The sequence below is a fragment of the Pseudochaenichthys georgianus genome, chromosome 12, assembly GCF_902827115.2.
Source record: "Pseudochaenichthys georgianus chromosome 12, fPseGeo1.2, whole genome shotgun sequence".
NCBI lineage: Eukaryota > Metazoa > Chordata > Actinopteri > Perciformes > Channichthyidae > Pseudochaenichthys > Pseudochaenichthys georgianus.
Genome location: NC_047514.1, coordinates 20,548,393 through 20,574,973, shown reverse-complemented (window position 1 = coordinate 20,574,973; position 26,581 = coordinate 20,548,393). Strand labels below are relative to the sequence as shown.

The 26,581-nt window shown below is 40.9% G+C and overlaps 1 protein-coding gene across 2 annotated transcripts in view; it reads left to right on the top strand.

Annotated features, from left to right (window-relative positions):
• LOC117455983 (tetratricopeptide repeat protein 28-like) overlaps positions 1-25,041 on the top strand; it is a 140,867-nt gene extending 115,826 nt beyond the window's left edge. Inside the window, exons 12-35 of one of the 2 annotated variants that reach the window (XM_034095660.2) lie at positions 330-498; positions 591-751; positions 1,361-1,849; positions 2,956-3,148; positions 3,301-3,381; positions 3,886-4,138; positions 5,784-5,893; positions 7,865-7,994; positions 8,209-8,436; positions 11,805-11,976; positions 14,355-14,495; positions 15,120-15,264; positions 15,351-15,530; positions 16,399-16,955; positions 17,030-17,277; positions 18,351-18,475; positions 18,755-18,832; positions 18,928-19,087; positions 19,271-19,347; positions 20,511-20,534; positions 20,757-20,886; positions 21,893-22,000; positions 22,081-22,720; positions 23,228-25,041. In XM_034095660.2, the coding sequence (XP_033951551.1) occupies positions 330-498; positions 591-751; positions 1,361-1,849; positions 2,956-3,148; positions 3,301-3,381; positions 3,886-4,138; positions 5,784-5,893; positions 7,865-7,994; positions 8,209-8,436; positions 11,805-11,976; positions 14,355-14,495; positions 15,120-15,264; positions 15,351-15,530; positions 16,399-16,955; positions 17,030-17,277; positions 18,351-18,475; positions 18,755-18,832; positions 18,928-19,087; positions 19,271-19,347; positions 20,511-20,534; positions 20,757-20,886; positions 21,893-22,000; positions 22,081-22,720; positions 23,228-24,326 (5,698 nt within the window). In that variant the 3' untranslated portion in view covers positions 24,327-25,041. The remainder of the gene's footprint in view (positions 1-329; positions 499-590; positions 752-1,360; positions 1,850-2,955; positions 3,149-3,300; positions 3,382-3,885; positions 4,139-5,783; positions 5,894-7,864; positions 7,995-8,208; positions 8,437-11,804; positions 11,977-14,354; positions 14,496-15,119; positions 15,265-15,350; positions 15,531-16,398; positions 16,956-17,029; positions 17,278-18,350; positions 18,476-18,754; positions 18,833-18,927; positions 19,088-19,270; positions 19,348-20,510; positions 20,535-20,756; positions 20,887-21,892; positions 22,001-22,080; positions 22,721-23,227) is intronic. The other variant, XM_034095661.2, reaches the window with a different exon arrangement.
• The last annotated feature ends 1,540 nt before the right edge of the window (positions 25,042-26,581 follow it).

Here is a 26,581-nt window from a genome sequence, read left to right as displayed (position 1 = left end):
ACAAATTTGAATTTGTAGTTGAGAGGCCAAAGTTCAAAAATATATCAAATTAGACAGAGCAAGTTTTGGGACTAGGCAGCTAAAATATTTCTGTTTAATTGGATGGTGCAGTCTTGGGGTTTGATTATCTCCCTCAGACTTAACATTTTATTATCATAAGACACTGTCAAACTGTGGAATAAGATGACTGTTAGGGTTACTTAAGTGGGAAAAAAAGAACAACTATATGTCTAGGTTGTATTGTCTTGATGCATACATTAACTCAACTCTATATAGAAAATGTATGTCCATATACATTTAAATTCTTGTGTGTTTTTATCATTTCTCAGGTATTATGAGCAGGACCTGGCCTTGGCTAAGGACCTCCAAGACAAATTAGCCCAGGCTAAAGCCTACTGTAACCTGGGCCTGGCCCACAAAGCACTGGGGGAGTACAAGAAGGCAGAGGAGTGTCAGAGATACCTGCTCTCTCTTGCTCAAGCCTTGGATAACACTAAGGTCAACTACTACTACTGCTGTGTTCACCAACTGTAAAAACATAACCTGTACACGGGAAGTGGTTGTTAATCATGTGGTTGTATTGTCGGCAGGCGGTTTTCAGGGCCTATGGGAACCTGGGAGATGTGTGTGTGTGTCGGGGTGATCTCCCAGGAGCTGTGAGGTTTCACCAGCAGCAGCTCAGTCTGGCTCAGAAGGTCAACGATCAGAAGATGGAGGCTGACGCTTACTCTGCACTTGGATCAGTTCACAGGTAATAAAGTTGACAGGTATCAGGATGAGAATCAGAATCAGTTATATTACCAAGTAGATTCAGGATTTCATGTCATATGCACTTAAGCTACAGTGTAGAAATGACAATGAAAATCTAATGACCCAAGCTCCTCCAACAAAGCAACATAATTATGTCATAAATTACTAAAATTAAATTAAAAAATGGTGCAAGAAGTCTATGTACATGTAAATAGAATATGATATATACAAGAACAGAACGGAAAATTAAATATTTCAGTAAGATGAAATTAAATACTGTTTATTATAGTAGGTAATAGTAGGTTTACTCATACGAGGAATTTCCGTTGGTATAAATGGTGCATACAGACACAGAAAGGATACGTCGCACAAAAAAGTACTATTATAAGCTATTTAAAAAAATATTATTTTAAAGCTATTGTAAGACATTTAAAATAAAGATTATATCAACAGAAAATATAAATATGTGAGAAACTCAGTACATTAAAATATGATAAATGCTATATTCAAAGTGGAGAGCTGTGCAGATTTAAAAAGAGGTAGTGTGGAGCAGAAATGTAATCCTTACCCTCTGTCTTCTTCTCTTACCTCTCTATTTTCTCTTCTTTAGGATGCTCCGCCAGCTCGATACAGCCCTGTCCTTCCACAGCCAGGAGCTGACCGTGCGTAAGGATCTGGGTGATCAGCAGGGGGAGTGCAAAGCCCTGGGCCACCTGGCCGCGGTTCACATGGCCCTGGGAGACTATGCGACAACCTTCCAGTGTTATGAGGCCCAGCTCGGCCTGGCGCAGGGTCTCAGGGACGCCCGTCTGGAGGCCCAGGTTCATGGGAACATGGGCATCACCAAAATGAACATGGGGGTGTTTGAGGAAGCTATTGGATATTTTGAGCAGCAGCTGGCCATGCTGCAGCAACTGAGTGGCACTGAGAGCATGCTGGACAGAGGCAGGGCGTATGGGAACCTGGCAGACTGCTATGACGCTCTGGGAGACTACGAGGAGGCGATTCAGTACTATGAGAAATACCTGACTGTGGCTCAGAGTCTCAACCATGTTCAGGACCAGGGGAAAGCCTACAGAGGACTGGGCAATGCACACAGGTAGACACAACTAAAGAAACGCACCTAATCGCATATTTCCCAAGTTAGATGTTAAGATCAAGACCACTCTAATATCTGTATGTAAATATTAAGTTACAGCCAGCAGCTGTTTAACTCAACAAACAAAACTAAAGACAGGCTTTGAACCCTTTAATTACAAATGCACGGTTCATACCAAAATGTGTAAAATAAGTATTCCTGCCTCCCCCTTCAGTAGCTTTACATATAAGTGTATTTCCCAAAATGTTTTACTATTTAGATTTGTTATCGTCCTATATATGATGACTGTCCCCACGTTGACTGGTCGTGAAATGTGCAGCTTTAAAAAAAAAAAAGCTTTAAAATAAATACAGATTAAGGAAACTTTATTAAATGTTCCCTTACCGGCTAGAACAACGGCAAGTTAAACATGTAAAAGTTAAAAAAGTTAGACATGCCATGGAAGCGAATCTCTAACATTAGTTCTACATTTCTGTTAATATGTATGTTATGTATATAATTTGCTTTCCTATCAGTTTGGATGCCGGGACGACATTCCTACAAGAATCTCAAATGAGTAGTTCTTGCCTCAAGCATAAACATTTGAAATGAGCGCCATGAAAGTAATGAAAATAATCATAATTCAATAACAGTAACAAGCAGCAGCAGTGCTGATCGGAGTGGTTTCCTCGCTTTTTTCAGAGGTTACATCTCCACATTTCTCACATGAAGCCATACAAGTAATGTTCACTGAAGAACAAGGCTTAATGATGGGTTTCCTTTATCCATCTGCTGTAGTCTGTTCTGCTCTCTGGAGTGTGAATGAGATGGAAATGAGGAGAGGAGTCACTGTTTTATCTCATTGAATACAGCCTTTGTAGATGTTTCAGTTTTTTTTGGAGGATACAGTACTGAACTCTTTTCTACAGCTTCAAAATCTACATTATTCTCCTATTTCCCTTATTGTATGCTTTCATTATTTGGCCATATGGGTCTTTCTCTCTGCTGTGAAAATCACATCGTATGGGTTTAAAAAAAACTTGAAGTACGTTTCATTCAAGGGTTTGATAGAACAAATAAAACACAAAGAAATTATGCTCAGGCCTTTTGTTTTTGTCTCTCTTCAGGTCCATGGGTAGTCTCCAGCAAGCACTGGTGTGCTTTGAGAAACGGCTGGTGGTAGCACATGAGCTGGGGGGGGAAGGAGGGGGCAAGGCTCAGGCCTACGGGGAGCTGGGCACCTTACACAGCCAGCTGGGCAACTACGAGCAGTCCCTCTCCTGCCTGGAACACCAGCTGAACATCGCACGCACAGCGGGGGTGAGCATTTACCTGCAAAGTGTTCTTGTTTCAGCTGACGACTTCACTTTCCGGCCCCTTTTGAATATGTGAAATATAAACATATCTCTTTTTTTTATTACATACTATATTATCCACAGAAAAATATTGTAAATCCTTTTCTTAACCAACAGGATAAATCCCTGGAAGCAGAGGCAAGTGATGCTCTTGGAGGTGTTTATCAGCGGATGGCAGACAACGAGACAGCGCTACAGGTTGGTGTAGATCCAAAATACATCATGAATAGGTATTTACTCGCCGTCATTTAGAGGAAAAGTTTGACATTTTGTAAAAAAAAAAGGCTTATTTGAATACTTTTAAGAAATATTGTACTACTCTTTTGTCTGTAAATTAAATATAAAGATACAGCCAGCAGCTAATCATCTTAGCTTGGCATAAAGACTGTCCAACTTGCAGAAACTTGGCGAGCTCTACACACTGTTTTTTGTACAGATTACACACAAATACACATATTGTGAGCTTTAGAGATGCTAGTAGGCAGATTTTGTTTTTCTGAAGCAGCCAAACTAGCCGTTTACCCCTGTTTTGAGTCTTTATGCTAAGCTAAGCTAGCTGGGAGCAGGCTGTAGCTTCATATTTACTGTGCACACATGATAATGGTATCAAACTTCTCATCTAACTCCAAGCAAGAAAGTGCATTATCATAATTCCAAAATTGTCAAACTACCCCATGAAGTAATCACACTTCCCTGCTACAGTGGCACCAGAGAGCTTTGGAAATAGCGGAGCAGACGGGCTGTGTGAGGAGCCAGGGTCGATCCTACGGGAACCTGGGACTGACCTACGAAGCTTTAGGGAAGTATGAGCGGGCCGTGGTCTTCCAGGAGCAGCACCTGAGTGTGGCGGCACAAACCAACGATCTGATCGCCAAAACTCTCGCCTACGGGAGCCTGGGGAGGACACACCATGCACTGCAAAACTATGCACAGGCTGTGATGTACCTGCAGGAAGGTAAGAAATCAGCTGCAGAGCTACTGACTGGAGTTATTACAAGGTTAGCAGCATTGTAAAGGAACATTTAAAATAGTTTCCAGTATTTTAGTATTTATAGATGACTAAATAAGCAATATTTTGTATTCTTTGATCATCTCCTTATTCTGGATTTCTCTATTTATTATTCTGTCGATATGGTGTCAGAAAAAAAGTCTATTTTTTTTTTAATTGTCACCTGCTTTTCTGAGTATCCACAAATTCGTTAACTGACTCATTTTCAGCTGAAATCCCCTGAATATCTGATTTATACCACAATGCCACACACAGCAACTTTTCTACCTTGCCGAAAAATAGCTAAAGAGTGACTACATTCTGAAATTACTTTTTGGCTTGCGTCATAAATACCCTTTAGTACATTTCATATGTTCACCAGTGAATGATAGCCGCACAAATCCAAATAATTGATCATTATGACACTATGATATCTGATATGTGACAGAAAAGTTCCTGAATGCTCCATAACAGGACGTTATGTAATACTGATGGATTGAGAGGTTTGTAGTCCCACCTGAATCAAGATGCAGCATATGATTGAAAGGATCTTTTGATTTCGGCATTTCCACTATATTTAAAAGAAGTCTGTAATGCTGACACACAACAAACTCTCAACTTGATGAAAGGGAGCGATAAAGTTATAGCAGTCTTGCCATCGCCTGCAGTCACACACTCTCTGCAGAGACTTTGATCTACATGTGTGTTTCTTATTTTAAAGTCAGAGCTGCTTTATTGGCCTGAGAACATTGTGAGTTGTATTTCTGATACCATCCAGAAGCATGAAGGGTATTCATGAGTCACAGGCCAATAGGAAATCTGTGTTTTGGTGCTAACCCTCAGTGTTGTGTCCTTTAGGCAGCTTGTAACTTCTATAGCTAGACTATTACACACACTTTTCTCATGGTTCTAGTTTTAAAACTGCTTCATTGTTGAAAATAATTTCCCTGGAGTTTCTTTCCACATTTAAATTTGCACAGATACAAACTAAGGCTGAGACAAAGTAAAAAAAAAAAGAAGCATGAAATGGATGTTTTGGTTCATTCATGAATTCCTCCAGGCTTCATCGGGCTTGTAAGACACAGTCACGGCTTGTCACTAAACTCACAGATCCTGCAGATTTTAATTGATCATTAACTCAACAAGCAGCTTGAAACTCAGCTCAGAGTTGAGGTAAGGACAGAGCTGGAGAAACATTTGTATGCGTGCCTCCAATTAACCTCACCAACCGATGGAAAGACACAGATACAGAACATCACAGGGCGAGACGCAGAGAGAGAGGCAGGCGAGACGCGTGAATCAAAACTCGATGTTTGAGGAGATTCTGCTCAATCTGTGAGCCTAATGAGAACTAATCACAACCCAACACGACTGTCTGCATCTGCACAGCAGGGGAGATGAAACATATGAGACGAACTAAAGAGGAGAGGAAATATCTTTGAATTTGAGAAGTGGAATGAAAAGAAAGGGGCACAATGAGAGATAAAGAATGGCAGCGCCCTGGGCTCAGCACAGGTTGGATTCATACAGCAACAGTTGTCATGGCTGTCAAAGAGATGACGTTCAGAGAGGCCTGCAGGAACTAACGTCTGATCTCCTCTCTGATCCGCAGGTCTGCGCCTGGCAGAGCAGTTAGGGCGGAGAGAAGATGAAGCTAAGATACGACATCGCCTCGGCCTGTCTCTGTGGGCAGGAGGCAACCTGGAGGAGGCACAGCACCAGGTGTGTGTGTGTGTGTGTGTGTGTGTGTGTGTGTGTGTGTGTGTGTGTGTGTGTGTGTGTGTGTGTGTGTGTGTGTGTGTGTGTGTGTGTGTGTGTGTGTGTGTGTGTGTGTGTGTGTGTGTGTGTGTGTGTGTGTGTGTGTGTGTGTGTGTGTGTGTGTGTGTGTGTGTGTGTGTGTGTGTGTGTGTGTGTGTGTGTGTGTGTGTGTGTGTGTGTGTGCGTGCGTGCTGAGCTTTGTTTCACAGTGTACATGATAACCTCTTATAAATCACACAACTCCAGCCTTAGCAGGTCTAATTGCTACATACTTTAAAACACCTGTGAGAGTAAACTGAAAAAACTGAAACGTTGAATTTAATTAAATGTATTATGTCAACAGATTTCACATTACTCTATTAGGTTAGTTGAAAGCAATAATATTAGGTTGAACCTTATTGAAAACTTTTTATTTAAACTGAATATTATTGCTTATATGAACTAACTTAATAAAGTTATGTGAAAAAACTGTTGACATATTTAATTAATCACTGAAAAAAACTTAAATAATGTTAAAGGTGGGGTAGGTAAGTTTGAGAAACCGGCTCGAGATCGCTAGAATTTGAAAATACACAACCGGAGAAAATCTGCCACTTCCTTATAGAGCCCCTCCTCCAACACACACGAACGCGCACATGACCAATGAGGGCACGAGATAAGTTTGTGCCCCGATGGAAGGCTGACAGGCAGGTAGGCCATCCAATCGGTTATATCGATTGGTTGTACTTTTTACAGTATTACGGCTTCTACAGATGACATTTTTTTATGGATTTTTTGTCAAAGCACTTCAGATATTCATTGCTATCGGGATGTTAAGAGCATTCCATGGAATATAACAAAAAGTGTATCTCGAGCCAGTTTCTGAAACTTACCTACCCTACCTTTAAGTTTAAAATACAAAATAATAGGTTCTACTTAATACTATTGCTTTCGACTAACCTAATACAATTATATGGAACCTGTTGACATAACACATTTAATTAAAGTCAATGTTTAATTTTTTCACTGTATGCAGGGACACTTGTATAAGAACAACTATACATGCAAATATATATAATATTGCAAATTAATTATGCAGTGTAATCAACTTATAGTCTTGCAAAAAAGAGGTTGCTAATTCAAAACAGAAGCGCGGTCACACTTAAATTCAGTTTTGTATTTTAGTTAAATATTTCCATATTATTCTGTTACATATGAGAGGAAGATATTTTGCTGTTTACGTCACTGAATTCATCTCACAGCTATAGTTATTAGTTAGTGTGTTAATACATTTAATTAAATACATTGTTGGAGATGCAAATGACAAATCTGTGTTTAAAGTAATTAAAATGAGCACCAACTCAACTGACTGGAGGATTGAAATGCTGTGAATTGATTCATATTAATGGTCTAATAATATAATACAAAATACAACATAATAAACTAACTTTCTGATACTTGCATAATGAAAATTGTATTTCTTATATCTACAATACATAATGCTTTCCTTATGTACTGCTGTCAGATAGGGGAAGTAGTAATACCATTTTAAGTAACTTTATGATAACTTCTCCACTACTCTGGTGACTACTTGGTAACCCTAACCAATCAGTTTTGGCACACTTTGTGTTTGGCTATTGTTTCCATTGTGTGATATTATGTGTAACCTTCCATGCCTAAACTCAGTTCCCAGTTTGTTGGAGTGAAGAAAAGTAGATAATCCATATTCTTCAGATGAATGTGATGAATGTGTATTTGTAGTGCCCCCCAGTGGTTAGCAATGTAACAACATGCTCTCCTAGGTTTGAGCAACTAACAATTCAATTCCGCTCCTTCTGCTTGAAATATTGTGTTTCATACAGACAGGGGACATACTGTATATGTGTGTGTGTATATTGAGCCCTGTAGTTATATGCATGAGTATCAGTGTGTATGTTTGTTTGCTGTTTGTTTCAGTTGTACAGAGCGTCCGTATTATTCGAGACAATTCGTCATGAGACGCAGCACAACACGGATTACAAGCTCTCTCTGTTTGATCTTCAAACCAGCTCGTACCAGGCTCTCCAGAGAGTCCTCGTCAGCCTAGGTGAAGTAACCTCCCCTCCTGTGCTGATATTTTGTTAGTGAGACTCACAATCTGTCTGTAAGGTGTTCTCACCTCTCCTTTCTCACCTTCACACTTCCTCTCTGTGTGCCTGTTAGCGATGCACAAATTATCACCTGATGTCTGAGTGCTAATTTAGACATTCTGTTCCCCCCTCTCAATTTCCTACTTATTAATCTTTCGTGTTACATCTCAGGCCGTCACGATGAGGCCTTGGCCATCGCAGAACGAGGGCGAACGCGAGCCTTCGCCGATCTCCTGGTTGAACGCCAGAAAGGGAGCCAGCAAATGGCAAGCACTGACCCTTACATCCCAGTTACTGTGGAGCACATCCTGGAGACGGTCAACGGTCAGAGGGCCATGGTGCTCTACTACTCTCTGGCTGGAGGCTTTCTGTATAGCTGGCTGATAGCTCCAGGGACAGGTACACACACACACACACACACACACACACACACACACACACACACACACACACACACACACACACACACAGTCAAAAACAACCACACATTAAAAAAAGAATGCTCTGTTCACCTTGTAGAGGAGATTGAAAAAGCTGTAAAATGTATATTTCATGACTTCTGGGTTTTCCAATTCCTATAGTGCCACCTTCAGGGCAAAACTTTAATTTGTTTGTTAAAATATCAAATGTCAATTTCCAGATACCCTCGAGTCTTGCACGATAAGTGTTTTTGAAGAAAGGTTGACTGGTTAATCTGGACATGATTTCAGTTTTCTCCTGCTATTGTGTACAGCAGGGGTGTCAAACTCAATTTCATCACGGGCCACATCAGCATGAAGGTTGCACTCAAAGGGCCGGTTGTAACTTTAAGACTATATAAAAATACATATATAAATATTTAATATATATAAAATAATGCATTATATTACATTATTGCCTCTGCATTGGATTGTTATGGGATAGGGTAATAACTTCATAATTAACTACGTCTGAAAGCAGAAGTCTAGGGCAAATAATTGCAAGTCTCTTCAGTGAGGATGTTACAACATGATTTAAAAAGAAAAGCCAAATTCTGGAAAAACAAAAAAAAGAAGTGACATTTTGAAAAGAAAGTGACATTTCTTTTCTTTTCAGAAAGTAACATTTTGAAAAGAAAATCTAATTCGGAGAAAAAGGCAAATTCTAAGAAAAAAAATGCATATTGAAAAGAAAAGGCAAATTCTGAGAAAAGTCAAATTTGAGATGCATTGTGGGACATGTAGTTGTTGGGCAAAGTGCTTCTGTAAAGTAGCATCTAACCGTATAATAAACTTATTATATTCTTTGCAAGCTCTTGTGGGGCCACATAAAATGAAGTTGCGGGCCGGATTTGGCCCCCAGGCCTTGAGTTTGACACCCCTGGTGTACAGTATACATACTTTAGATTGAGTTCTCTTATAAAAGTGTTCAATTGGAAAGTCTGCAGCCCTTTTTAAATCAAGTTGGAAGCTATTATTTGGTTTTCCAACATTTATTGGAAGGTAGAAAATCCCCTGAGACTGTTCAGTTAAAGAAACACATGCACTGAATAATAAAAACAACATGCATTTAGAATTGTGCCAGAACCCGTTTTTTATTCATGTTGAAAGTATCTAGAACATTGTCACATAAAAAATATTATGGATTAATTTAAAATTCTCCTTCTTTCGCTTCTTTAACTCGTCTTCTCTTTTTAGAGTCCAGTTTCATTAATCTGTCATCATTTTTGTCATTTAAAAGCCATGACGCTGGTCCAGTTGGTTCTCAACTGGTCCAGCCCATGGGTCCAGCCTCGGGACCCACTTTTTTCCTTCGTCAATAAATCGCGACCCAACATGTTGAACCACTGAAATCGATTCAACAAAAAATCGTGATTTTTAAAAAAAAAATGAAGTATAGTGCCTATATCCCTTATATCCCTTCACTGCTTATAAAAAGTTTAATCTCATGATGGTCCTCAAGTTTCTAGAATCAAAGTTCAGCTGTGTAACATAAAAAGGCACACTTGTCTTGTACTCAGTTAAAAGGCAGACTTGGAGACAATCCCAACCCCAGTAGGGGGGTCTGGGGGGATTCTCCCCCAGGAGATTTTTAGAAATACTAACATATAAACTACACATTGTGGTACTCTCTGAGAAGAAAATAAATAAATCTATTACTACCCGACATATTTAATAATATTTTATGCCATTTTTTGTTTTTCACTTTGTTCTGACAGCTGAACTTGCTGATCCACACAGAGAGAAGAGAAAATAGGAGATAGTCTGTTTGAATTACTTTAAATTGTGGATAAGGGTAGATAGCCCCCATTGTTCTGTGACCTGTCAATCATCAAACCGGGGGTCGTATTTCATTACGTGTTCATTTGTATCTGAAGTTGTACCCATGGAAAGAGTAGTTCTACCACAAAGTTGTTCTCCGTGGGGACTTCCGGCAACCATCTTGATTCTGATTGGCCAGAAGACTCGAAAAAACATCAGCAAAGATGTTTTATTGAGAAGATGATTTTTTAACTAATTTTCTTTTTTTACTCGCACATCTGCGACCCACCAGTTGAGAACCACGGCGCTAGAGTAACTTAAGTCTTACGTTTCTGTCGTCTATTACATCAGTGTTGGTCACTGATGCATCTGTAGCAGGTAGTGAGCCTTCAGCCTCTTCAGCCAAAGAAAAAGCTGCGTTACCATTAACTAAAGTAATAGTTGTGTTACTGTCACTCTGCTCTGAATGGCTTTGCTTTTTTCAGACCAAAACATATAAATATTTTCTGGCTCCATGCATAAATAATGCTTTAGAGCTAAAAGCTGAAGTTGAAAAAGCCTTGAGCTGTGATCCCATTTAACCCCCTTGCCATTCCCAACGGCAAAACCTAATTCTGAATGACTGTTTTACATTTTAAGAAACAGTTTGTAGGGTCAAATTAAACATGTTTATACAAGCTTAGCAATGTGTTACTGAAACAATAATTGAGTCTGTCTTAAAAGGAGATAATTATACTGTTCCACTTGCATATGCACAAAGCATTTCTGCATGCACTGCACAAAATAAAACTTTGATTTAACTCTCTAGAAAGACAGCAGAAAGAGCGGGTTTGGAAAGTGCTCAAAAAGCCCCCAAAAATACTCTAAAGCACTTTACCAATTTCACAGTAGGACTGTTTTGAATGATAAAGTCAGTAAGAGTGGAATCTGGAATTGTGCCAGGTTCTAAGCGGTTGATTTCTATGACATTTACTGAGCTCAGTCTCCTCAGTGGATGAACCCTTTTATTTTGGTCTCCAAATGATCTTTTCCTCTTGCGCCACCCTCAGGCCAAAATGTCAACCTTGTGTGCGCACATCTCATAATCTAACTGTCATGACATTTTAGGACATTTGAGCACTGAAGGGGGAAAACCTTTGGATTGTAATCACTTTCTGACCTTAATGGACACATGGCCTTTTCCTCCAAGGCCATCCCCAAGGGAACTTCACATTTGCAGCCTGATCACTTTGAGGTTTTGGGCTTGCATCAAACATTGCAGCTTCTAATATCCAATTGCTACTGGAGTTTTAGACTTTTAATCTTGTCAATAATTAATATATAACCTCACATCTGACCTGCATACTCAGTTGTAGCAATTGTGTGTGCAGACTTTGTTATAGAGCTGCACGGCCTGCTTTAGTAAAGTGGATCCTTGTCCCAGTTTCTCTAATTATTCAGAGTCTTGTGCACACCATACAGTACATCTTTTAATTCATACGCAAGCAGACAAATAAACACATACACAGTACAGCGAGCAGTAATTAATTCATGCTCTTCCTGCAACAGGTATTGTGAAGTTTAACGAGGTGTATCTCGGAGAGGCCGGAGTGGAGGATTTCCAGGATGGTGGTGGGAGCCCGCAAAGTGGAGGAGGAGGGGGGGGTGGAGGTCCTCAGTCCCTGGAGCAATACATCTGCAACGCTAGAGAGGCTCTAGGAGTGGACAGCCATTACAGCAGGTATTTTTCTTTACTGACACAGTACATTTTGTATGATGATTTTAGTCATACTCAACATAACACATTTGTCCAAATATTCAACAAAAAAGAGAAGAAAGACAGACATGGGGTCTTTTCATCTATTACTGTTAACAAGTCAATATTAGAATGTGTCCAATACTTTCCCCTACATTCTAAGCTGCACTTTGTATTTTAGTGCTAGTTAGCAGCGGTAGAATGTAGCCAGGTGCATTTACTCAAATTTGAAGTACTATTTTTTCCTCTACATATGTCTAAAACCTTAAGTTACTAGTTACTGCACAAATTAACACTTTTACATTAAGTCATTACTTGATAGTTTACAATTAGCAATGATTTACTGTAAAATGAGTAATACTAATCTAATGTAATATATAATAATATAACAGTCAAAGGGGACATTTTCCTGCTTTTAAAAACTCTTAAGTACATTTTCCAAAATGTCCTAAATACTTACATTCTTTGACTTTGACACAGTATTTTTACAGTTTGGTTTAAGTACATTTACTTAAATAAAATATCTGAAACGTCCTCAACCACTGCTTATAAACAAATGTATACACACACTATACTAAAATGGTGAAAATGTTAAAAAGGATATCTGTACTGCCTCACAAAACAGCAAGCTTTGCTGTAGACTCTTATTACTTATTACTGTTCGTCGACACTCATTAAAACACAGAGGGAGGAGAGTGAGTAAAAGAAGACAGAGGAGCCGCATGCTGCATGTCATCTGTCTTCCTTTCCTCCTACTCTCTGCTGCCATATTTCCTTACACTCAATTATCCTGCCCACAACTTCAGGCCTTGGTTGGCACCACTGGACGACTTTGTAAATCACTACCATATGTTGTGTCAGCAAATGTTCCCCAACACAAACTGCTCTCAACTTTGTGTGTGTGTGTGTGTGTGTGTGTGTGTGTGTGTGTGTGTGTGTGTGTGTGTGTGTGTGTGTGTGTGTGTGTGTGTGTGTGTGTGTGTGTGTGTGTGTGTGTGTGTGTGTGTGTGTGTGTGTGTGTGTGTGTGTGTGTGTGTGTGTGTGTGTGGGTGTGTGTGTGTGTGTGTGTGTGTGTGTGTGTGTGTGTGTGTGTGTGTGTGTGTGTGTGTGTGTGTGTGTGTGTGTGTGTGTGTAACCCACCAGTGGAGTTGTACTACCCTCTAGCATGTAGAAACGGCTATTTTCACACTAGTTAAATCTCCCTAAGCTAAGCTGGAAAAAGTGCAGCTACATAAAAAGTAATGGTGTTTGTTAATGGGGAATTTGTGCGATCAGTCCAGGACATTGAATCTGAGTCCTGTCATTGGTCTGTAAAGAGACTGTCACTGCCAGCATGCTAAACATTACATGTTAAACTGCGTTCTGCATCCTATTTCCTCTTTCAAATAAAAAAAATAAATTAAAAAGTGAGTTTATTTAGCTTTTTGAACAAAGAACATTTTTTATTCATGTTGATTCATAAGAAATTAAACACACCCTTCTGTTTAGATGTTTGGGTCAAAACCGCTATAATGATAACATTCAACACTCATTTTCTGCCTGGTATGAACACAAGCCTATAGTGACTAATGATGGCAAACTCACTGTAAGTTGGTACAGGGTGTGTTCGCTGACTTTTTCTAGTTACTGTTACACTACTAAGCATCTTTGGGTTCAAGAAAAGCGCTATAGAAATATAACTTATTATTATTATTTTTACTACATTCTAAAATGTAAAATTATTCTCTAACTGCTCGGCTGAAGCTTACCTAACAACATGAAATAATAGATGCTAGAGGTTCTGACTGAAATGCATCAATATTCGTGCTTTGGGACACATGTTGTGGTGATGTTGCAGTAACAATAAAGTAAATGGATTTTGCCGATGTGTTTATGTGAATTCAAAAGTAATCTACAAAATGGAGGAGACCGATCTGATCGGAGCAACTGTGACAAATAATCCAACTGAAACCGGCATGGACAATGACTATGTTTTAAAAATGTGCTTATCCAGAAAAGCCTGGTTTGGAAACTTTACGCGCAGAAGAAACATTTCTATTAAAAAAAGAATTATACATTTCTGTCTTGTTATGCCTATAATAGCTACTAACTTGAAGTAAAAAAAAAAAAGAAAAAAAAAGTCTAAATATGATATTTGGCCCCTGCGACCTTTGGCGCCCCCCAGGTTGGGAACCATTGCTCTAGGGTACCTATGATTCATTCACATTCAAACACACACCGTTGGCCATGCCATTGGGAGCAACTCAGGGTTAAGTATCTTAACTGCACAGGCTGGGATCGAACCCACATCCTTCTGGTTGAAAGACGACTGTACTTCCTCGCAGCCCCAGTAAAGTCTGTTTGTGTTATCGTTTACTTCACAGAGCTTGCTCCAGCAGTGAGACTGAAAGTGAAGCCGGAGATCTTTTAGAGCAACAGTTTGAAGAGCTGAACAACAAATTGACGTCAGCCACCGACCCAACAGGCTACCTCCGCATGGTGTCCAGAAATAACATCTTTAACAGGTATGACTTTTTTTTGTTTTTTTTATCTTGATTGATTTTTAACCGTGCTAGTGGCCTGGCCTATGAAGGGTCAGGTGGTTAGTCCAAATCTTTGGTCTAGACTAGAATTAAAATCTTTCAAAAATCATTGAATAGATTGCCATGAAATGTGTACAGACATTCATGTTCTCCTGAGGTTAAACCCATACTGACTTAGGTAATCTTCCGACTTTTCCTATCGGGTCCCTAGCAGATTGTTTTTTGTGGTTTTGAGGGTAACATCTTAACTATTGGTAGGATTTCCATGACCTATAGCACAAAAAACCCTTTCCCTCAAGATGAACTGTAATCATTGTTGTGATCCCTTCGCATGACAAGGTCAAACATGTCATCCAACACTCAAACCAAATACCTGCAAAAGTGATGACATTACCATCCTCTTGAGCTGTACTTTGTTTTTGTTGCTAATTAGCTAAGATTAACATCAAAAGAATGTGAACATGTTAAACATTACTTGTGATAAAAATCTCCAGTGTGCCTCAGTACATCCTGACAGAGCTGCTAGCATTGCTGTGGTAGCTTAGTCTATTTCATGTATTGCTTTTACACAGAGTGTGTATTTGTATCCGTGTGTGTGTTTAACAGAAGCTGTCAGAGCATGACGAGTCTGTACAGCGCCACAGTATCTCCAGTGAAGGACAGCTTACACTCTCCTCCTTACCGGCCGAGTACCATCAGCAAACCTCCTCTACGAGCCCTTTATGATTTACTTATAGCTCCAATGGAAGGGGTATGTACTGTATACCATTAATCTGCATATTTATATTTCCCATGTTATGCTTTTTAATCTTAACCTCTCTCTTCTTCTGTCTCCAGGGCCTGATGCACAGCAGTGGTCCTGTGGGCCGACACAAACAGCTCGTGTTAGTTCTGGAGGGAGAACTGTACCTGATCCCATTTGCCTTGCTCAAAGGCAGCTCTTCTAATGAGTACCTTTATGAAAGGTTCAGTCTCATTTCTGTACCTTCTTTAGGCAGCCTGGGAACCACAATCAAGGTAGGCAAATTGCATCTATAACAATATCTTTAACCTATTATATGCTAACTTTCGCCTCTTTGTGTTACCAAGTGTTATTGTTCTTGGTGCTGCTGCTGTCCCAAAGACAACCTGATCGCTCTTATTTAGACAGGGGAAAAGCAGTAAATGCATTGAACTAGTATATTAATTTTGTTGTTAACTAAATTCCCAATGCTTCTCAAAGAAAGCACAATCCCTCACTGCCACTAACACAATCACTAACCTTTTTTAATGTGTGAAGACTATGCAAATTAGCGCATGCAAAGTAAAATATCATAGTTTTGTTGTTGTTATGTTAATGCTGGTGTGTCCTATAGAGAGAGTCGCAGGTTTTTTGTTGTAAAGTGGGTGGGACTGCAGAAGACCCATCTTATTTAATTGGAAAAGAGTTGGCAAGCTGCTCAGATTACACTGCGTTTTGTTTACCATGGCTCTGTGCTATAAATACAGCCTTTGTTTTCTGGGAGGTCGTACACCAGGGGTGTCAAACTCCATTTCATCGCGGGCCACATTAGCATTATGGTTGCACTCAAAATAAGTCGCGGGCCGGATTTGGCCCCCGGGCCTTGAGTTTGACACCCCTGTCGTACACAATGACAGACAGGATAACAAGGTGAAAATGAGGCTTACATGGAACGAATATAGTATACACTTATTAGCTCATAATACTTAACTGCGAACATAGCCTTTATAGTGTCAAATCAGTTAAAGCGGAAAACCTTGTGTACTGACACCTTAAACAATCTTATGGTCCCCCTAGTTTGGAGTGATGCAGTGATTTGTTTAGTCTTTTTTGGGGGCTTTTTAATATGTGGAAAATCTCAATCAATTCGTGTTCAACCCACAGCCTCATCCTCGTCGCGGTGGTCCCTCCCTTTGCTCAGATGGAGGTTCAGTGGCTGCTGTGATTGGGGCTCCTCGCCTGCCCGCCTCCGTGATGGACCGCTGGTTGTGGGGTCCCTTACCATCAGCCCAAGATGAGGCTCTTTGGCTGGGGGAGCAGATGGGATGTCATCCCCTAACTGGAGCCAATGCCACAAAGGAGCGTGTGCTTGCCGCTCTCAGTCAGGCCGAGTGTGTTCACTTTGCGACTCATATCTCTTGGAAGCTCGCTGCTTTGGTTCTCTCTCCGAGCCAGGAGCATGCTGGGGGAGAGGGGGCGGGCGGGCGACCCAGGGAGAAGTCCCCGTGTACGGGGTCAACCTCTGGTGAGACTGCGGGTCAGGAGGGAAAGATCAAGGGTTTGTTTCCGGAGAGACTCAGGGGAGCAGATGAAACGAGCGAGGACGGGGAGAGTTTGTGTGACATGGAGAGTGTGTGTGACGGTCCATCTCTTCATGACTTCCTCCTCACGGCTGCTGATATACTGGATCTGTGCTTGAACGTCAAACTGGTGGTTCTGAGGTAAAACTTTAAACACAAAGGTTTTATAAAGCCTCCCAAGGTTCCCCCTGACCTCTGGCTCCCTGTCCCCTCAGGTTGTACCCGGAGTCCAGCAGCAAGGTGACGTCTGACGGGCTGGTGGGTCTGACCCGGGCCTTCCTGGCTGCCGGCGTCCAGTGTGTGTGTGTCTCTCTGTGGCCTGTACCGATAGCTGCCTCCAAGGTCTTCACACACACCTTCTACACAGCGCTTCTCAACGGGACCAAAGCCAGCGCAGCTCTGACGGAGGCCATGAAGACTCTGCAGAGCAGCAAACACTTCTCACACCCCTCCAACTGGGCTGGTGAGCAAACACACATTACACTCATTTTTCAGAAAGCGGAAATCTGATTTGCCAGCTATGATTGATGCTCAGAGCAGCAACTCCCACACTAGTTTCTTATGTGGGGATAACTGCATGTCGGATATGTCAGGTTTTATACAGAATGAAGACAAATTATTATGAGGATTTCTGTTCTTTGAATTCATATCACATAAGTTATTTGTTGCCTGCGAGCGAGGTTAGAGCGAGGTTAGACAGTCAACTCGAGCTGCTTTGCTACATTCTGCACCACATATCCAACATATTTGGCTGTTATTTTAAGCCATCAGAAATGCCCAGCTGTTCATCTTTTCTGCCAAACCACAGCACTCATTTCACCCCAAGTATCTGAGCTTTATTCAGCCTCACAAACACAACAACCCAGGCATCCAGCAGTAAACTCTGATTTTAGTCCCAGGAGAGAAAATGTCTGCTCACCAAACTCTCTCTCTGTACAAACAAAAATATTTTACATGAGTGCATTTTTCTTTTCTAAATGTGAGATTTTTGACTTTTCTAGTTCGTGTGTTGTACTTTCTTTTCTTTGTTATGTTTATCCTAAAAACCTGCTGGAAAGAAACATGTTTCTGAGAAGTTACCTATTAACTAAGTTAATTTGAGACACTTTTGGTAAAAAAAACAATGTACGCATTGTACATTTGTATTTGGTTTGGTTCGTACATAAGTGCTATGTGCATTTCGATAGGCTGTTTTACAAGATGGAGTTTCAAACAAATGCATACAACTCTTTATTTAACTGCAGCAGGCCATACACCGGAACATTTTGATGTAACTCACTTTCGAGTTGTGTAAATGTAATATTTCAGTTTCTTTTAGTGTGCTTTGGCCCTGTCACGAAAAAAAACAAGGAATTGATCTTCAAACCCTTATTTTAAAAAAAAAATGTATTCACTTTTGTGCAAAAGGAAGCTCAATCTGTGTGCAGCATTACTCTTTTAAAGCTTAAATATGGTTGAACCCTCTCTAAAAGAACGCACAATGGCATAATTGAGTGTTTAAATGTCATTAATGTCATTTCTCATGTTTCTCTTCAGGCTACATGCTGATTGGCACTGATGTGAAGCTGAACAGCCCCATGTCGCTGGTGGCTCAGGCCCTGGCAGAGATCCTGCAGTACCCAGAGAGGGCCAGGGACGCCCTCAGAGTGCTGCTACACCTGGTGAGACACACTCACACTTTAGGGATATTAACAATTACATGAGTCTGGATCCACCATAATTAATTGAACACCCCACAGCCATATCTGGTCTTTTTATTCTATAAATATACCCTGCTGAAGTTATGCAGATCTCCCAGAATACATGATATTGTTGTGAGAGGAATCGCTTTCTTTGTTATGCCAAGTACTAAGGACTATTGATTTGTTGGTTGACGATAACATTTCTCTGTAAACAAGAGGCAGGAGTCCAGTGTTTCAACATCATATTTCTCTCCGCAGATTGAGAAGTCTTTGCAGCGCATTCAGAGTGGCCAGTGTAACCCGATGTACACATCACAACAGAGCGTAGAGAATAAGGTCTGTGTGTGGCTCTTTCTCTTTCTTTATTCTCTAAATGTCAGCCTGCGTGTCTCCTCCACTAATGTCCACATGTCCTCTCTCCTCTGGGGCAGGTCGGGGGGGTTCCCGGGTGGCAGGCCCTCCTGTCTGCGGTGGGTTTCCGGCTGGACTTCTCTGGTAACTGTTCCGGTCTGCCTGCGGCGGTTTTCTTCCCCACCTCAGACCCCGGGGATCGGCTGCAACAGTGCAGCGCCACTCTACAGTCCCTGCTCGGTAACAGCTCTTTCATTATTCAAAAGGTCTTTCATGTCAATCACCCTGATAGAATAACAACGTGTCCATTCCCCAGAGGATACAGGATTCAGACTGTCTTTTGTTTGAGCATGTACTTCCAAAATGTATTTCACATTTCATGATGAAACAATGAAATCTAATTATCTGTACATCCATCTTCAGGTCTCACTCCTCCAGCTCTGCAGGCTCTCTGTAAACTGGTCACAGTATCTGAGGCCGGAGAGCAGCTCATTCATAAGGTACTCTCGTGGTGTGGAGTAACAGCACAGTCATTCATACAAGTGGTGGAAGAAGTACTCATTAAAGACATCGAGAAGAATACATAATACATATGTTTCCTAATTTATCATTTGTATTTTCATGTGAAATATTGGATCTTTCTTTTGGCCTTGAACGGTTATATCATTCTGATACAATCTGAGAAGTTTAAACCGTAACTCAATTTATTTATGGCAAGAAGTCCAAACTAGACTAGTCATTTTTTGTAAGAGTTCACAAGCTAACAAGTTTGGAGCAACTGGTTTAATATTTGACAATGCGACATTAAGGTAAAGCACTTGAGGACAATACTTGATTCAATGCACTTTCCACCACTGGTTCATGTCAACATCTTTTCAACTGAGTAATGCATGCAAGCACATTTAGTTCAGCGGGGCCATGACCATTGCATGTATGATATGTGTAATGTGTATTTGTAAAGCGCTTTGAGCATCTGGAAAAGCGCTATAACAAATGTAAGGAATTAATTATTATTATTATGATAAAGCTTACAAAAAAGAAGTCCTTCATAGATGCCTGGTATTTTCTGGAAAACAGTCGCCATTGCCTTTTTCAGTTCTGTGTAGACTCTGCAGGTATTCCGTTCAGGCTCCTAACAGTCCTACAAATATTAACCAATGAGGTCAAGCATCTTTTTTTTGCCTTAGAGGCAATCCTAGGGCAAACAATTCCATAAAGCATTGAACTCCACTCACTGCTGCTCTTCAAGTTTATTACTGTGAGCATATGGTGATAACTGAACAGTCAGAACTACTCCTGTCCAAATGTTGGCAGCTTGACCATTTTCAGTTAGAGTTGGGTAGAAAACCAAACTGAAATTATTAAAGTGACGTTTTCCCACCATTCTCAGTGGAAGTTAAACTCTTGAATGCATGTGTGTTGTAATTGCATGTCCTTTAATGATCTCCTAATTGTCTAAAAGGCATGTCTGACATTTCTTTGAGTCATACACCTACAAGTAGAACATATTTCAAAGCCTGTATAGCCCTCATATACACCATATGGGTATCATCAGGTATCATCATCCATACATGATTCAGTTTGCAGTGACTCAAACCAAACAATTCAAAAGGAATAAACCCCTCAAAATCTGTTTCCTCCCCTCTTATACCCACCTCACAAGGCGGTAAAAAGCATGGTGGGCACGGTAAGTGTTTATGAATGACTTTGAGTTCAAAGAAAGCGTGACATGAATCAAAGCAGGCACATGAAGTGAAGTTGTTGTACATCAGACTTCTGTTATTTGAAAGATGTCTGTGATGCGAGTGCTACATCTTTCTTGCCTGAGTGAAGAGTGTTAAACCACACTTGTTTTGTGACAAACTAACTGTACCATCCAATGTAATGATATGTGATCTCCTCTCCAAAGCTTCACCAGGTGCTGGTTCAGTTGCAGTCGGGCGACAAAGAGCAAGACTTCTCTCTGGCTCCCATTCAGGTGTCCATCAGTGTGCAGCTCTGGAGGCTTCCAGGCTGCCACGAGTTCATGGCTGCACTCGGTGAGTCCTTCCAAAAACACTTCAGAGTAGATAGCTATCCATTTATCTATGTCATATATGATAGTAAATTAGTATAATGTATTAAATGGTAATATTGCTTAGGATAAATATGTGAGAAGAATGTAAATGTTTGCATCAAGAGTAAAGGTAGAATATACACAGATTTTCCTTTTCAGAGATTTAAAAACAATTACAAGTACATTCATTATGTCTACATTACTTATTGACATGTTTACAGCATCTGGTGCCACTTTTTAACCAGGCATAGTTTATAAGAGGTTTCTCAGTAATAAGTTAATAGTATTACTCAACTGTCATTATCAAGGACAGCTATTGTGTAACATCTATTTTGCATGTGAACATGCTGCTCCAGCATCACTCACGATGCCTTTTCATTTGAATGAATGTGTGTATATGGTAAATGGACTGTACTTATGAATGCTTTATCAAGTCTTTACGACCCCCTAAAAGAGTCATTCACCCATTCACACCTCATTCAAGTAGAGCAGTACCACTTGCTCTAGGGAAGCTGACATTAACACGCATTCACACATGTGGCCACGCCATCGGGAGCTGCTCAGGGTTCAGTATCTTGCCCAAGGATACATCGACATGTTGACTGCACAGGCTGGGATCGAATTCACAACCTTCTGGTTGAAAGACGACCCCACTCCCTCGCAGCCACAGTTACCCAGTTGTAACAACTTTTCAAAAACTTGCAACTGCATAAAGCTTATAGCATGCCTTCATTAGAAAATTGCTAACAACAAGTAACTGCTAAACTTGGATATCATTTATAAACTACTTATTAATAAAGTCAAATATTTTCTGCATTAAAATCTTTATTTCCAAAGTACCCAGTTAAGATAGGTCTTAGACAAATGTAGTGGAGTACAAATGAATATTTCCATCTGAAAGTCAGATTTATAAACTACCAAAAACTGGATATGAAATCACTTCAAAATTGTGAATGTAGTTGTAATTTGTTACCTGTTGTCTCTGTCAGGTTTTGATCTCTGTGAGGTGGGTCAGGAGGAGGTCGTGCTGAAGACTGGAAAGCAGGCCAGCAGGCGCATCATGCACTTTGCCCTTCAGTCTCTTCTGGCACTTTTCGGTGAGAATAATGGAAAAACGTTCTTTTTTATAAACTAAATCCTTATCTCTAGTCCACCCTGACACCTGTCTTTTTTTCAGACTCCACGGAGCTTCCCAAGCGACTGAGCATGGACAGCTCCTCCTCCCTGGAGTCTCTGTCGTCCTCCCAGTCGGCCTCCCAGCCTCACTCCTTACCCCTCTCCTTTGGGTGTTACCCCCCCCAGCCGTCCTTCTTACCCCCCGTCTGCCCCGACAACCTCTCCTGCGACGCCATCTCCGTCTACAGCCTCAGCTCCCTCGCCTCCTCCCTCAGCTTCCTGTCGCGACCTGAGCCCGCAGGAAGTGACATCATCAGCCAGCGCTCACATCAGCAAGATCTGGACAGACATCGCGGAGGAGGAGGCCACTACGCCTCAAAACGCCACACAGGAGGCATGTCGAGAGGAAGAATGACCAATCAGGGAGGAGGAACGTCAGGAGAAGGGGAGGAAGAGGAGTACGAGGGTTACTCCATTATTAGCAGTGAGCCTTTAGGACGAGGGAGGAGAGAATGTGACACGCTGCCACTTCCTGCCGGACACAGAAACAGCAGAGGTGGTGCTGGGAGAGGGACAGCCGGGGGTCATGGGTACCCTCTTACTATTTCCTCCAAGGGAAGCATCAGCTCACCTACATCTCCCATTAAAGCTCCACAGCTGCCCCTCAAAGTTCTTACCAGCTCCAAGTCCAAGCAGGAAATGTAAGTTTGACGTTCATGTCGATTAAAAGATATGGTGTTTTTTAAATGCACTTGTCAGAGATGCAAAATGGGATGAGCCGGTGTACAGTCACTCAAACCTCAAAATGTGCAGCTCATTGAAGACTTATAATTGAAGAATTACCTGCATAACTTGTTTTCTTTCATATTTTATGATTTATCATTTTTAAATGCAACCTGTTTGATATATATAAAATCTTTCTTATATTAAGAAATGTTCAGGAATGCATGTCTTTATCTTAAAATAACAATCACACACCTCATTTTACAAAATAAAGCTTGAAACAAGGCGATTAGCATATGCCAACTAAAGATATTGTAAAATAATTGTATCTTTTCTCCTTCATGATATTTGATACGGTTTACCAAGTGGTAATGATACATTAAGAAAGGAATAAATGATGATTAATTTATGATTAATGTCATAGGAATTATAGTCAAAGCTAACTTGCAACTAATCTTTCTATAACTTTATTATTTTGTTCCCAGCTCTCCTCCTCAGAGGACAGCGAAAGCAAAGGTCAGCAGCTCTGAGTCGGACCAGTCGAGTACTGAGACCGACAGCACGATCAAGTCCCAGGAGGAGAGGATGGGGCCCGCAGGACAGCTGGACCCCCAGGAACTGGCCCAGAAGATCCTGGAGGAGACACAGGTCCACATGCAGGCTGTGGAGAGCCTGCAGAAAGCAAACATTAGGGGGAAAACACTGAGGGGGCCTGAGGGGGGAGAAGAGGCGCATGCCAGGCAGCATTCAATGTCGACTCCCACAACTCCAACTCTGACTGGAGCGACACGAGGCTTCCAGCCCTCTGAGACCAGTGCGTTTAGCAGACCGCCCAGTAGAGCAGGTCTAAAGGCTTGCTCCTCCCCTCTTTCCCCCTCTGGTCAGTTCTCACCCCTCTCCGCTTCTGTTTCTACACCTTCCCCAACTCGACCAAAACCGCCGTCCCGCTCCTCATCGCTGCAGAAAATCAGCTCCGGCTACAACAGCCCGGCTCATTCCTCTCCCACTTTATCTCTCTCTGTGAAAGAACAAGGGTCGCCTTTCCACACCAATTCCCCAGATGTGCAGCTCAAACTGAAATACCCGACCTCACCTTACACCACTCACATCTCCCCTTCCCACTCTCCTGCTGGCAGTGCCACATCGCCGGCCCTTTCTTATTCCTCCACAGGATCCGTTTCAGCCTCCTCCAGCCCTGCAAACACCCCCGAACCCAACCAGCCAAAGCGGGACCATAAAGTCCAAGCAATTCATAACTTAAAAACGTTCTGGGCCAACGCTGGCCAGAAACAAGAGGGGCCCTGCCCTGCCAGTTTACTCCGAGGGGGGAATAAAAAAATGAGTACAGTTCAGAAAGATGTTTTGGGTTTGCTTAATCTCTCACCTAGACACGAGTCTGTCAGCAAAAATCTAGAAGGATCTGAGGATCATAACACTGGCGAGAGTCCAAATGGTCACCAAAAACTGGAGGCTAAACCCCCTCCACCTCCATCGGCTAACTCTAAAGGAAGCATCAAAATTCCCTCGGGGAACGGCTACAAGTTTCTCTCACCTGGACATTTTTTTCCATCCTCTAAATGTTGAGATATTTGCTGAACCCAATCTTCTGTTTCATTTATTGTGCTATGAAAGAGGCTATCAATTTGTCAGCTAAATACTACCACATTTTTTAAGCAATACCTGCTGAGGAATAGGATTAAAAATGCTGTTTCATACTGACTGAGTGATTTTACACGTCACTACTTTATGTGAAGGGATGTTACATTTGTGAATGTGATGACTGTGCCTTCTCCTGGAGAGAGCTGGAAGGACAAAATGAGAAGTGTTGAGTCTCTGGCTTTAATTTTGTTTTGATGACTGACTAGAGAGCATGTATCTCAATGCCTCCATGTACTGTACTCACAGTCTGTTGACTGAATGCCTGAGAAAAAGAGAACATTTTATGTCAACCTAAATGCTCGCTATATTGTTGTAAGTTAACCTGAATTTGATCTTGATTTATTGTGTGATAACTATTGGTAAATGTCACTATCAATGCTTATGGTTGTCATTTATTTTGTAAAGTAAACAGTGTTTTCCAATCATTATTATACATTTTATAAAGACAATTAAAAAAAAAAGGACGTAAGGAAAACATTTTGATATTTTTTATGGAGATTTTATGTGTGATTGTCAGCATGGTACCTCTTGCTGTTCAGTGTGTTAGCCACTTTATAATGTATCATTTTACAGCAGTGCCAGACTCCTATTTGGAAATATTTCAATTCTCAAGAAGTGGACAAATAAAAACGTTCTTTTCCTTGTTTTGTTTTTATGACACAAATATATTCTCTCCACATTTTCACTTACATGAAACTGTCTATCTATCTATTGCAATGGATTTTATTTTTTAGTAAATCAAATGTTTCTAATTAATATGTAGAAATCATGTTTAATTCATACTCTGGTAAATCGAAGAGACAGTGGTGTGGATTTTTCAGCCTATCATATTTTTTCTGGAGGGCGGAACGAACTTGTTGATAATTCTTTCTGGTGTCCGGTCCCAGTGCGCAGGCGCAGCCCGGGTGACGAAGATGGTGCTCATCAAAGAATAGTGAGTATGAGGTGTTTTTAAAAAAAACGGTTTTTGGTGTGTTTAGAGGCTGATTTCCATCTATTCGAGTGCATATTACTGAAGAGTAAATATATATGTATCGTTCAGGTCTGTCGTTTGCTGGATTTTGCGGTCGCGTAACCCGTAAGAAGCCAGCTTTGAGCAGGGTGGATCAGGACGTGGATAACGGGACACACCGGTCTTTTTTAGGCGTTGCTAGTGCAAGCTAACGTTAGCATCTGAGTTGTAGCAGCGGAGGGGATAATTAGCTTCTTAGTGAAAATGAGTTACATAAAAAGGCTACACACAAACAATCTAGACATTCAGTCAGTCAACATGATTTTCAGGGTTGGATATGTCACCAACATTAAGGTAGCTAACCGGTTTGCAGCATGTTATATGTGTAAATTGCCGTAATGTTAAGCTTTGGTCCCGTGAGTGACAGATTAAGGTTCCTTCACCGTCGGATTTAACATGAACGTAATGCTAGCTTTGGCTAAGTTAGCCCTAGCAGCCGGCTAGCTGCTAGCATAAGCATTTTTGACAACAAGTTCATTTATAAACCTATATCTAACTGCCATGTTGGTGTATTACATTCAATCATATCGTTAACAAAGAGTTAGCAGGTATTTTCGTCCAGTATTTGCTAATTTCACATAGCAGTTGTACCCTTCAAGATAGCTTGAGGTTACTTTGCTGTTACTTTGTTGGCGCTAGCATTACAGAGTTAGCCTTTTAAATGGGCGGCTAATACTTACCAAGCAACATCTCTAACGCAATTAATCACCAAATTGAGCCCATACATTTGTCGTATTGGTATTGAGGGGGTCCTTTTCATCCACTTTCGTTTCAGCAAAGCTTATTAGCTTCTGCTATGTGGCTAACCAATATCCGCTCCAGATAACGGTACCTGTTGTAGCCTTGTTTGTTCAAGTAGCCTTGGACACATCTGCTTAAATCTACCACATTTTCTTCTTATTTTAAAATTGAATTATTATTGCATACTAGGCTAAAAAAACATGTGTTAAAGGTTGGATACAACCAACATGGTGTGTTTCTGTGGAATAACAATAATACAAAAATAACCTGTATTGCATTTGTATTAACGCAATTGTAGAGTATTTAAAACTTACACGACATAATAATTAAAGTAAAAATGTTATTGGTCAGGAGATATGGATTTATACATATATAATACTGTAGTATAGTTTGCCCACATTATGCTTTCTAATCAAATGTATGACAA